Genomic DNA, 13414 nt, shown 5'->3' on the forward strand with positions numbered 1-13414 from the left:
TGGGCTGCCCCTGGCAATCTTGATATAATCTTGAGGGAGAACAATTGTCCATAAGGACAGGAAACTCTGACAGGTGGAAGTGGTAGGGTCCCAATTACACTTGCCCCTCCCATCACCACCCTGTCTACAAAATAAATTAAATTAAATTTAAAAGGAACAGAAACAGAACAACAACAACAACAAAACCCAAGTTTTTTTGTGCCCAACCTGTTGGTACTTGTTATAATTCTTTTGTAAATACCCCTCTCCCCGAAAGCCTAAGTGGCAAGATAAAGAATTACAAAGCACTAATCGTGCCTTTTGTTACTGAACAATGTTCTGTTAGCTATGATTGCACATTCTTTGTTAAGAAGTGGAAAAGGCAGAGCCAGCTTTTAATGCTCTCACTCTGTTTACCTTTTAGAGGAGTCCTGAATACGGAGCACACCGGTTTGTACCAAGGCTAAGGAGCTTGCTTGCTGTTTTCTGCTCTTGAGGTTCCTAGAGCGGGGAGCAGTGTTCACTGAAACCCTGGCCTTCCGGGATTCATGGCGGCTCACAGGGTTCACCCACAAAGCCAGGTAACCCCTTCAGGGCGCATGCCCATTGTGAAATCTCTTCCTTGGGTGTCCTGGGGTTTGCTTGCCTCGGAGGTGGGCAGTGATAACAAGGTCAATTGCTGGGGTGTCCTTGGCTTAGTGAGACCCAGCTTCTGAGCCCCTCAGTTGTTTGAGGCGGTGGCGCACGCCTTTAATCCCAGCACTAGGCAGAGCCAGGTGGATCTCTGTGAGTTTGAGGCCAGCCTGGGCTACAGAGTGAGATCCAGGACAGGCACCAAAACTATACAGAGAAACCCTGTCTCGAAACAACAAAAAAGAATTTAACAGCCCGCCTACCTGGCTGAGTCAGAACTTAGCATTGGCCGGGCAGTAGTGGCACATGCCTTTAACCCCAGCAGCACTCAGGAGGCAGAGCCAGGCGGATCTCTATGAGTTTGAGGCCAGCCTGGTCGCCAAAGCGAGTTCCAGGAAAGGCACAAAGCTACACAGAGAAACCCTGTCTCGAGGGAGTGGAGGGTGGGGTGGGGGTGGGGTGGAGGGGGGTGGGGGGTGGAGGGGGGGTTGGAGAGGAGAACTTAGCATCACTGCCTTCTTCTGAGAACAAGCTACTCTCCCATTCCAAGTCCTAGATCACAACACTTTTATTCATGATAACCCCCAATAGAAACAACCCAGTTAGTTTTCAAGATTGTATTTTATTTTAATTATGTATATATCTGTGTTAGAGTATGTGCCTGTGAGTGCAGGTTTCCGAGGAGGCGGGAAGAGGGCATGTGAGCCCCTGAAACTAGAGTTACAGGCAACAGTGAGCCACTCAATGTGGTTGCTGGGAGACCAGCTCCAATCATCTGCAAAAGCAGCATGTGTTCTTAACCACTGAACCACATCTCCAGCCCTGACAACTCCCCATTGTTTACCTCTACTGGAGGAGTAGGGGTCTATTTACTGACAGGAACATGAGGGTACCCTTTACATACTGGAAATATTCCAAATCTTGCCTTGGGTAGTGGTTACATGGGAATGTGTGCAAAGTCAATCAGCATGGTGTGCACATCACATTCTTATGCTTTCCTAAAGATATTTAAGATAAAAATCTTAAAGTCTATATAAGGAGCCACCCCCATCACAACTGAACTCAGGCAGGCGATATACTTTTGTGGTGGAGTTGCTTCTTGTGTGGATGGTTCTTTCTGGTGTGCTACAGGGTAGTGAGAGCAAGAAAGCACTAATTTAATAGTTGATATTCCTTGTTTCAAAGGCAAGAAAACAAATGAATTAGTGTCCAATATTGCTCTGAGCCACTAATAAAATTGCACTATGTGAGTGTACCACACATAATCTCGTAACTAGTGTTGCCAATGGATATTTGGGTTATTTCTTATATATTTTATCTTTCTTGATAGTATTATAAATGATATAATTGCTTTTGTTTTGCTGAGTTTTTCATTTGTTTTGTCTTGGTGGGTCTCCTTGAGCACCTGCACACATGTCGCATACAGACACACATGTATACACATAAATTTAAAAAGAAAATAAATCTTTGAAAAATATGCTATGCTTGAAGCAGGAAAATGGTACATACTTACAGGTCTTTTTGCATCTCCACTTCTCTTTAAAGGAGCCAAATAGTTCTGGTGCTCCTTCCTCTGGTCTCCCTCTTCTAGCCTCTCTTGCAGCTACATAGCAAGTATGTGATCTAAGCTTAAGTAGTCTTGCATGTCAGGCCCTGAGTTTCTCAATGTAAGGTGCTGACCCAAAGCAGTAAGAAGTACGGAATTAGTGGTAGTGACTACAACAAGCCCAGTCTTGGCAGCAGCAGATGGCACACTAGATGTGATCCTGAGCAGTAGGTTTGGGGTGGTGCTTTCTGGATGCCTGGTTCCCTGTTCCGACTCTTCCACTGCAGTAGTAGAATGCCTGGGATTTCTGTGAGCCCTCAACATTATTTTAAAGATTTACTTTTATTATTTTTAATTATGTGTACATGTGAGGGTATGCACATATGTGTGGTGGTGCCCAACAGAGGCCAGAGATCTCTCTTGTAGCTGGAGTTACAGGCAGTTGTGAGCTGCCCAACATGGGTGCTGGGAACCAGACCTGGGGCCTCTGCAAGTGAGTACCTGTACCACTACCTCCCAGCTCATCTTCCCCTTCTCCCTCAGTACTAGGGACTGACTGAAGAGCCTCATGCATGGGAGGCAAGCACTCTACCACTAAGGTGCCACCCTAGGCCTCTGTTTTCCTAGCTCTAGAACCCCTTAAAGACTAGGAAATGTTACTTTGGGAACTACATAGTAGTCTTTCTAGAAAAATATTTGCAGATGCTCTCCATCACTATTGCAGCTGAGGCTGACCCCTGCTTCCTGAAACCTGGGACCCTTCCAGGGCTTTTCCCTTCTTCTCCATCATCTCCCCCTCCTCCATGTCACTCCTTTACACCATTCTCCAAGCTTTTGCTGAGCATCTTCCAAGGATGGGACAAAGTGATGGAGTCTCCACCTCCCTGTAGCAAACTCGCTCTAGAAGCCTATGCAGTCCAGCCCGGTATCATGGCCATCAGTGTGGTTAAGGCTTCTCCTTCTCTTCCAGGCGACAGGAATCTCTTTTCTTCCTACTGCAACAGATGTGCCTGCAGATCAGCATCGTAAAAGAGGTGACGTTTCTACATTTTTTTAAACTTGTGTGTGTATGTGTGTGTGTGTGTTTTGCCTGCATGTATGTCTGTGCACCATAGAGGTCAGAAGAGGGCATTGGATCCCCTGGGACTGGAGTTATGGAAGGTTGTGAGCTGATATTTGGGTGCTAGGAATAGAATCCAGGTCTCCTGGAAGAGTAGCCAATGCGTTTAACCTCAGAGCCATCTCTCCATCTCTATCTACTTTTTTTTTTTTCCCAAAAATAGTTAAAGAGCCCTGCCAGGCAGGAGCCATTCAGTTATGTCCTGGGCTACCCAATAACAACTTTCCCCCCATAAAGTCCAGTGTCTCAAAGGCCCCAAAATTATTAGTATGGGCTAGACTGAAATTTGTCAGAATCCTTCTCTGGGAGAGAAGATCAAGCAAGCTGGAGCCCACATCAGCCCTTCCTTCATAGCTCCTCAGTACCAAAGGTCACATACATAGTGCCCCAATCCTATCCACAGCCAGGCATCTCAGTAGCCAACTTCCAATAAACATAAGCATTCACATACTGATACATTCATATCATACCAGGACAGCTTCATTATAAAGATAGATTTCCATCACTTGGGCTTTTTGTTGTTTGTTTTGAGACAGCATCACACTATGTATCCCTGGCTTTCCTAGGATTCATTATGTAGACCAGGCTGGCCTTGAATTCACAAAGATCTGCTTGCCTCTGCCTCTCAAGTGCTGGGATTAAAGACATGTACCACACCCAGCTAGAGATAGGTTTTAATTAGGTTACCAACATACTTGAACACACACTATCTCAGGTAAGATACAGTTAAACTTTTTAATTTTGCCTCATAACTTATAAATAGGCTGAACCACTAACAAAACAATAAAATCCACAATATTTTTTCCTTGAGGGAGGTCAGTTTGAATGAGCTGTACTTGAACAAATTTTTCACAGACCACAGGACCAGAATAGATTTTTCTGAACCACCAAGTATTAAGATCTCAGCAAGTTACAATCCATTAGGCAGAGATTTGATCAGACCCTGGGACAGTCATTCCAAATCTTGTCCATCAAGAGGAGGACAGTGGAAGGTTTCCTAGGTAGCAGCCTGTCTTATTTAGGGTTTCTATTGCTGTGATGAAACACCATGACCAAAAAGCAAGTTGGGGAGGAAAGGGTTTATTTGGCTTACACTTCAACATTGTAGTCCATCACTGAAGGAAGTCAGGACAGGAACTCAAACAGGGCAGGATTCTGAAGGCAGGAGCTGATGCAGAGGCCATGGAGGGGCGCTGCTTACTGGCTTGCTTCCCATGGCTTGCACAGCTTGCTTTCTTATAGAACCCAGGACCAGCAGCCCAGGGATGGCACCACCCACCATGGGCTGGATCCTCTCCCATTGATCACTAATTGAGAAAATGTCTTACAGCTGGATCTCACGGAGGTATTTCACCACATAAAATTCAGATTATTGGCCAGTTTGTCTTTGAATGAATCTGGCATTGCCATGCACCTAGGGGGAGTAGTTTTTAGGTGAGAGATGCATTTTAAGAGAGGTGCATTCTGTACACTGTAGGCAAGAGAGGGGAGAAACTCCTGGCAGGTGGCAGGTTTACGGATTAAGCTTTGAGAAGCTGCACCGTCTCTTGTCCCAGGAAGTTCTCTATTTCTGTTTTGCATGAATTTCTTAGGACAGATAACAGAATATCCTTACCATTTCACTTCCTGCCGGTTCCCTCGGTCATTTTGACTAATGAACGCCCACTTCTTACATCATGCCTATGCAAATGCTTTTTAATATTTTACTTTTAGCTATGTGTAAGTGAATGTGAGGGTATGTGCACACGGGTGCAAGTACCCAAGGAGGCCAGAAGAGGGCATCAGATCCCCCTGGAGCTGGGTTTACAAGTGGTTGTGAGCCACTGGAGCTGTGTGCTGGGAACCTGAGCAACCCTGCTGAGCCATCTTTCCAGGCTCTAATCTTGCTTTTATATTTTTTATATACTTCATTGAAATCTCAGCTTTTATATATATGTTTACTTCATGGAATTCTTTCTTTAATTTTATTGTTTTGAGGCAGGCTGTCTCTAGATAGCTCAGGCTGGCCTTGAACTCCTGATCCTCTTTTCTCTGCCTCCTGAGTGCTAGGACCATAGACATGTGCCACCATGCTGACCTCTTTCTTGTTTTCCAGGACTCCTTTTCATATGTGTGACGGTCTTCCCATCTCCTGCCCACACATCATCTCCTGTCCCTAGGCGGTATTTAATCTTTAGTTAGTTATGTTTTGTCCTGCCACCTGAATTAACTTTCCTCATGGTTCCTTTCCTCTATTGATTTGTCTTTCACATTGGACCATCTTCAAAAGCATTCAGTTTCAAAAAGGAGGCATTTGGACTGGAGATACAGCTCAGTTTACAGAATACGTGGATAGAATGCAGATGGCCCTGAGTTTGGTCCCTGGCACTCCATATAATGTGAGTGATGGTGTATGTATGCTTGTAACCCCAGCACTTGGGAGACAGAGGCAGCTCAAAGTCTTTCCCGAAGTCCTCTACTACACAGTGACTTTGAGGCCAGCCTGGGCTACCAGAGACCCTGTCTGGAAAGCAAGTAAGCTGCATCTGTGTGGTTTGAATGAGATACCCCCCCCCCATGGGTCCAGATGCTTCAATACTTGTTCTCCAGTTGGCGACACTGTTTGGGGAGGTTTAGGAGGTGTGGACTTGCCAAAGGAGGAGGTCTGTCCCTGGGGCTGAACACTGGGGTTTCTGAGCCACACTCCATTCCCAGTTTACTCTCTGTGGTTTAAGATGTGAGCTCTCAGCTTGCTGTTTCAGCCACCAGGCCCATTTGCTGCCACCCTTCCTTGACATGATCACGACAGACTGGAATTCTTGCCTTGGTCATGGTGCTTTACAAAGCAATGAAAAAGTAATTGATACCATAAGGAGAAATCCACAGAGACTGTTTAACAGGTAAAGGAATTTATTAGGGAAAAACTCACTGTACATAGCAGAATCGTCACAGGTTCTGGAACACTGCTGTTCGGGCGCCTGACTCAGTCCTGTCTCCAAAACCAGGAGCAAGAGGAGAGACCTGCCTAAGTGCATCTCAGGTCTTAAGGGTCTGTGGGGCCACGCCCGGGGTCCGAGAGGCCACGCCCCAGGGGCGTGTACTGCAAGGTGATAGGCAGGTGGAGCAGTTACCTGCTGCCTCTCTAGGGGCGGTTCTTCAAGGTCATGGACAGGACAGCTACCCACTACGTGATACATTCTGCTAGGGTGGGATCTTGGGGCCTCTAGCTGTTCAAACATGCCGAACTTATTCTATAAGGCCAAGGGTTTATTCCCCTCGACCGTGAAGACAGATACGGAGTTAGTTGGCCTTCTGAGGCCCCCGTAGACTTGTACTCAAGCTTGTTTCCTACTTCCTGCCTCACTCTATCCTCCAGCGTGCCTACGGCCTCCAAACCCAGCGCTCCTTTGTTCTCTGGAAACCAAGGCTGAAGATTAAGTTGCCCCGATGCCTGGAGAGAGACAGGACCTAAATGGCAGCTGTTCTCCAGATAAACTCTCAAGGAACACCCCTAATGACTTCCCCCGACCCTGCTTCCACACTATGCCTCATCCTTGAGGCTTTCTGAAGGGAGAGAGGACTGGTTGTCTGACTCCTTGTCACACTATCATGAAGGTCCTTAGCCCATCACCCAGCCACACTCCGTGAGGTCCTTGTCGCTCCTTTTTCCACTTCCAGTCACCGTGTACCGTGGCTGAGACAGTGTGTCAGCCCCTTTTCTTGCACACAAATCACGCTCTGCCTCTCCTTCCACTTGTCCTGGCAGGAATACCTTGGCCCTGTCTTCTTAGAACCAAGGTTGATTCGCTCTCCCAAAGCTGATTGCCAGACACTGTTCTCCATAACCAACAAGCGTGGAAACTTCTAAAGATATTTACTGTTACGTGAGCTATCACACATCAGCACTTCTAGAACTTTTCATAGTCCGTGGCATACCTAGAAACTCAAAAAATAGACTTGGCACTAGGCAGAAAGTGATTCCCTTTTCCTCCACATCAGCCGTCTGTCGGTCTGTCCTCACTGCATAGTTTATAAGCACACACGTCAGTATAATTGAAGGTCCCTGAAAAGCAAGCCAGTCCTCAGAGAAGTAAATAAGAATTGACCCATTCCATGGAGACGGAAAGAAGCGATAGTTCAAAAGCAGCTGAAATGTCAACAAGACTTGCAAAAGGCCAATCAGCGACCCCAGAATAAAAATGCTGAGTTTGTGGTAATCTTGAGCAGCTAAAGACAGACGTGTATTACAAAGAATGCAAGACAAAGCTTTGAAGCTGAAAAGCTCAGCTCTGATGAGCTGGAAAAGCAAGAGAAATAATCCTGAGCAGTTTTCCAGTTTGGAAAGATTTTGTTTATCCTTTTTCGCTAGAGTTGGAGCCAAATTTGAGTTAGATCTTAATATTCCTGACCCTGCAACTGCTCAAGTCAATGGTGCATTTCTGGGAACAGCCTGACACCACAGGCTGCAGGCTGAGGTAGAAAGGGGGTCTGTCCACGGGACAAGCTTTGTCCCTTCCTTCTCTTTGACCAGTGACTCCAGGACACTGGCACAGTGCGCTGTCTTCTTCCCAGGGGTCCCGAGGTCTCAGCTGCCCATGGTTTCCCTGCCTTGCCATGAGAGGCAAGAACCTTAGAGCTGAGCAACCATTCCTAATAGACAAACAGACAGACAGATAAGCTGATGGCACACACCTTTAACCCCAGAGCTAGGAAGTAGAGGCAGGCAGATCGCTGAGACTTTTTAAGGACTACCTGGTCTACCCAACAGAGCTAGTTTCAGGCACACCAGGGCTGCACAGTGAGACCCTGCTCCCATGAATAAATAAAACACAGTATTACATGATCCTTCAGGACAAAGACTGCGTCCGTTAATTTGGAAACCCATTTTAGTCCATTTACTCATTCATCTTAGGAGTGATTCCATTTAAAATCTTTTTATGAGATTTGCCACACAGTGAAAAGATGTGAAGCTTTAAAATCAAGTCCTGATCCAACTCTTGATTTTCACGGTGTTTTTAAAGTCTCGGTTTCCTTTCTTCAAGGTAAAGCTAAGGACCGGTCTTGTCAAGGTTGTTTTGAGGGTTGGAAACAATGGACCTAAAGTCGTTGGCATCCAGTAAGCACTGGATGAAAGGGGGTGGCAGTTGTGACTGCCTTACTATTATTATATTACTCCATTGAGCCAACAGAACCAAGTCCAGCTTCCACACCCACCTAACGATGGTGTCTTGTTCCTAAAGCTTCTTAGCATGACAGAAAAAGACTCTGTCTCACTAACCTGTGATTGACTTACCCAAACGGAAGGAGGTTTCGACCCCTGACACAAAGACTCTCTCTTTAAACCACAGTCATGCTCACCTGACTCTGTAAGGACCTCCCTTGACCTCTACCTGCTGTCTTAGTGACGGTACTTTTGCTGTGAAGAGACATCATGACCAAAACAACTTATAGCAGCCAGGCATGGCACTGAGCAGTCGCTCAAAGCAGAGAGAGAGCTACCTGGGAATGGCAGGGGCTTCGGAAACTTCAAAGCCCACCCCCAGGAACACACCTCCTCCAAGAAGGCCACACCCCTAATCCTTCCCAAACAGTTCTACCAACTTTGGGCCAAGCATTCAAACATATGAGCAGGGTGGGAGTGGGAGGGGTGGCGTTCTCATCCAAAGCACCACACTTGCTAAGCTCAGTTTAAGTACAAGATCTGACATAAAGCAGTTACTGACAATTCACCCACCAATGTCATATGCCATTATGCCATGTCATATTGACTGGTGCCCCCACTCTGCATGCTGGCGAATACAATGCTCAGCTCTCTCTGTGGTATGTAGAGTTGAGGTCTGTCTTTTTGCCTACTGCAATTGTTTTGGACGAAGCCTTTTTTGTCTTAACAAGAGTTCATAATAACTGTCCCATTTCACGCCTCATCTCCACATGTCTGTTTCTGACTGACATGAACTTGAGACCTCTGCTGTGGTTTGGATGCCATTTGTCCCCAAAGCTTCACACACTGGGACCTTTCCTGTTGTGGTGGAGCTGAGAGCTGGGGGGATCCTTTAGAAATCAGGTCAAATGTGGAGTTCTTACACTCAGGGCTGGTCCATGGAAAGGGTTAAGAGAACTCTCATGAGTCCTCTGAGCTCTGATAAGAGCTGGTTGCCGTAGAAACCAGCTGGATCCCTGAGTGGCTCTGGCTTTCTGTTTCAAGATGGGATCTCTTCCCCTCCCACGCAGGCACACCGTTGGGACATCTTCTGTTGTGAGATGTCACGAGGTCCTCACTGGAGCTCAGGCAATACTGTTGCCATGCCCTTGAACTCCAGAGCTAAGCAGACCTGTTTTCTTTATAGACTTAATCTGCTTCCAGTACCTTATGTACAGTGTATTACTACAGTCTCCCATGTCAGGACATGCCACCACAGAGTCCACTTGGTTCCTTGAAGCTGAGCCACCGCCAGTTCATACAGCAAGCTGGACAAATGCCTTTCTGATGAACTGAAGGGGCCGACCTGGCTCCACAGATCCAGTGGCCTCCACACACCTGCCTCAGCCTCAGGAGACTTCCCCGCTGCTCTTTGCCACACCCCGGTGTCCCCCAAGCCTCTGTCTCCCCGGAAAACGTCCCCACATCCTTTTAACACACCACATTCCTGAGTTCTCAGGAGTGCTCCTCTGAGTAAGACAGGCCCATCTTGCTTTTCCAGGTCCTTCAGCCTGGGTGAGTGACTCACTAACCGTCTGACGGCTCTCTCTTTAGTGTGACTGACTGACTGACTGACTGACAGGATCTCCAGGGTCAGCTTCTCACACTTGCATGTGCAATGAACCAGGAGTTTGTGCTGAGCACGAATTTTGGAGCCTGCCCTTCTAACCCTGTTTTTCCGGGTGACAACAATGACCTAGAACACTTGTTAATTATACATCACCCGGCCTTGCTTCTGGATGCTCCAACTTTGGGTTGAGGTTCTAGAAATGCAGACTTTGTAAATATTCCTCAGGGATGTGGGGGAAGTGTTCCTGCAGGCCCAGGTATGTTAGGGAAAGGGGAGTGGTATGGCAGGAAGCGGGATGGATGGGATGGGCGGGGTAGCCATTGCTGGAGGTCACCTGGCTGTTCCTTGGCAGATGCAAGTCTAGCATCAGGCTTGCCCTGTCCAACCTAGCTTGGTTGTGGAACCCCGTCTGGGGTGATGATGGGATGGAGGACAGACAGACACGAGTACAGAAAAGCTGGGATCTGACCGAGAGGCACCAACAATGACACAGTTCAGAATGTCGGTACATTTACTATATGCAGCACAGCGGGAGGTCCCCGAGAGGAGCAGTCTCGGTCTCAGGAGTTGCACACTGCCAACCTCGACCCACGGACCAGAGGAAGGCTTTGTCGACCTGAGCCTGACCCCAGGAAGGCTTTGCCAACCCCCATGAGTCTGCGGCATTGGTCCATGACAATACACATTCACTCAGGACTTCATCTGTCCTTACACATTCCCTCAGGGCTTCCTCGGCTCTCCACCATCACCTACCCCATGCTCAGGGACAGGGAAGGCTCCGAAGCAAACACTTGGTGCCTCATTGGCCTATTGGAACTCTGCACAAGGAATCACCCCTCCAGCCCCGCCCCGGCAGTGCCGGCTTCTACTTTTGAAACAGGATGGCGGTAGCCCCGCGGGGAACAGTTTCCGATGCAGCTTCCCTGAACTCTTGCCACGGGGTCTGTGTCCCTCCAGTGAGCTTGAATTATACCACCGCTTTACCCAACTGATCCCCGGGCCCTTCTTGTGTAAACTAAGTTAATTCCACTACATCGAAGCTAAAGTTTTTCTCAAAAGAATCTGCCAAACTGAGCTGAAGGTGGGGTTGCAGTAAGGGAAGAATTGGGGTTTATGTTACTGAAGGGAGGTGCCAGTACTCACTTAATGAGGCGCCCTCTAGTGGGAAAGGCCAGCAAGAACTCTGGTTCCTCAAATCCGCATAATCAACCCACAATTACTTTGTGCTCCTGGGAAATTATTATGTTGCCATCATTTTAAATTTTATTATGTGATTTCAACGCACAAGATCATAAATGATGTATAAATGTCATGCTTTATATGCCTCAGTTAGTCTGTGCAGGCTGCCTTAAGAAAATACAGCAGACCGGATATTTTGTAACAGAAGTTCTAGAGTCTAGAAAGGCCGGGAGCCAGGCGCCAGCAGCTTCAGTGTCTGGGTGAGGGGTTGGTCCCTTCCTCCAGGACGGACTCTTCCTCTGCAGCCTCGAAGAGTGCAAGCTGAATTGTGCCATCTCTGAAGTCTTGATTTTTTTTTTTTTAATGAACATTATTCCTGTTCATGAGGATGGAACTGTCCCTTTAGAGCAATGGTTCTCAACCTGTGGGTCACGACCCCTTTGCTGTCGAACGACCCTTTCGCAGTGGTCGAATATTAGATATGCAATATCAGGTGTTTATATTATTATTCATAACAGTAGCAAAATTACAGTTATGAAGTAGCACTAAAAATAATTTTATGGTGGGGAGGTCACCACGACACGAGGGACTGTATAAAAGGGTCACAGCATTAGGAAGATTGCCCTAGAGGCTCCTTCTTCAATCGAAACACTTTTTCCACATACCAGTGTTGGAAGTACACAAACGTTCAAACCCTAGCAATTGATATGTAATCACAGGACAAGGTTAAAAATCAAATTCCACAAAACTAATCAAATAGAAGTTTTAAATGCTCGTGTGGGGTTGGGGATTTAGCTCAGTGGTAGAGTGCTTGCCTAGCAAGCACAAGGCCCTGGGTTCGGTCCTCAGCTCTGAAAAAAAAAATGCTCATGTAACATGATGGATGATGTTCTGCAGGAAGTGCATGGCCACCTGAGGGTTAGTTAGTTAGTCATGTTTGATCTTATAATCTAGGCTGTTTTTTATAATGTGAGCTTCACACTCCAACCAACAGTGTCTGTGTGTGCACCAGGAAAGACATCCTAGCTTGTTCCCAGTTCGGTAAAAGCAAAACTTCTCCCCCCCAGTCCTGATAGCAAAGAACGATAGTCTCATCTGAAGGTCTCAGTCGGTGCTAGGGTACCATCATAGTGAAAAACAAATTTGTAAAAAATTGTTGGGTTCTGCTTTTTGGAGACAGGGTTTCTCTGTGTAGCTCTGGCTGTGGAGGAGCTTGCTCTGTAGACCAGCTGACCTCGAACCCGGGGATTCACCACCACCGGGCTCGAATTTGTAATTCTTGTTTTGTTTTTCGAGACAGGGTTTCTCTGTGTAGCTTTGGCGCCTGTCCTGGATCTCACTCTGTAGACCAGGCTGGCCTCGAACTCACAGAGATTCGCCTGGCTCTGCCTCCCGAGTGCTGGGATTACCAAGCCACCAACGCCTGGCTCGAATTTGTAATTCTTAAGAGAAGCTTCAGGTCTTTGAGCAACTGTGCAGAGATGCTGTGTAGTTGAGCACCACAGGAACGCTAAACCGTGTTGTTTGTTTGACATTTGGCTCGAAGTTCAATTCTGTCACAAACTAAGTGTTAAAGCTGGGCAAGTTTCACAGTTCTGGCGTCTGTTCCCGCTACCAAAGCTGCCATCTCACAGGCTCCTGATGAAAGTGAGGTGGGGTATTTGAACGCATCCACACCCCTGCCTGGGTGCCAAAGGGAAAACACCGTCACAGAGGCAGAAGCCAGCGGCTGGAGATTTACATCCAAAGACTCTGAATGTGCTAACCTGTCCCCCGCATGAGCATACGATGTGTTTCCGGATCCGCCCAGTCTTTGTCCCGTGAGACTCCCTAACACGCAAACAGTGCTGGGCAGGAGGAAGCTGAATCCGGGATCACTAGTTGCTCTCTGCTGCCCTCTTGAGTGCATAGCTTGGGTTGCATTGGGTGCTGCCTACACTGCATGGGAGGCAAAGCAGCGCAGGCCAAGACAGACCGCCCTTGTGAGCTCTTCACTTAACAGTCCTGCTCTGTCTGTGTGAGGGAGGCGCATCTGCAAGCGATCGAAGGCGGAATTCGCACTTCACCTCCTCGCCATCTCCCAGTCCCAGCCCCTTCTGCGCTGCACAATCTCCTCATCCCTTGGAAGGCAGCCTGTCTGTCTTTTCTGAGTAGCCTTTGCATCAGATCTTTGAACACCCTTGAAACTCCGGCGCTAAATAATCAGCG

General features: G+C 47.4%; 1 protein-coding gene across 1 annotated transcript in view; it reads left to right on the top strand.

The window, feature by feature from the left end:
• The first annotated feature begins 403 nt into the window (after positions 1-403).
• LOC107402317 (low-density lipoprotein receptor class A domain-containing protein 1-like) overlaps positions 404-13414 on the top strand; it is a 31836-nt gene continuing 18825 nt past the window's right edge. The window contains exons 1-2 of the mRNA XM_016004234.3: positions 404-560; positions 3129-3192. Coding sequence (XP_015859720.2) covers positions 528-560; positions 3129-3192 — 97 coding nt within the window. The 5' untranslated portion in view covers positions 404-527. The remainder of the gene's footprint in view (positions 561-3128; positions 3193-13414) is intronic.

The sequence above is a fragment of the Peromyscus maniculatus genome, chromosome 15, assembly GCF_049852395.1.
Source record: "Peromyscus maniculatus bairdii isolate BWxNUB_F1_BW_parent chromosome 15, HU_Pman_BW_mat_3.1, whole genome shotgun sequence".
In the NCBI taxonomy this organism is placed as follows: Eukaryota; Metazoa; Chordata; class Mammalia; order Rodentia; family Cricetidae; genus Peromyscus; species Peromyscus maniculatus.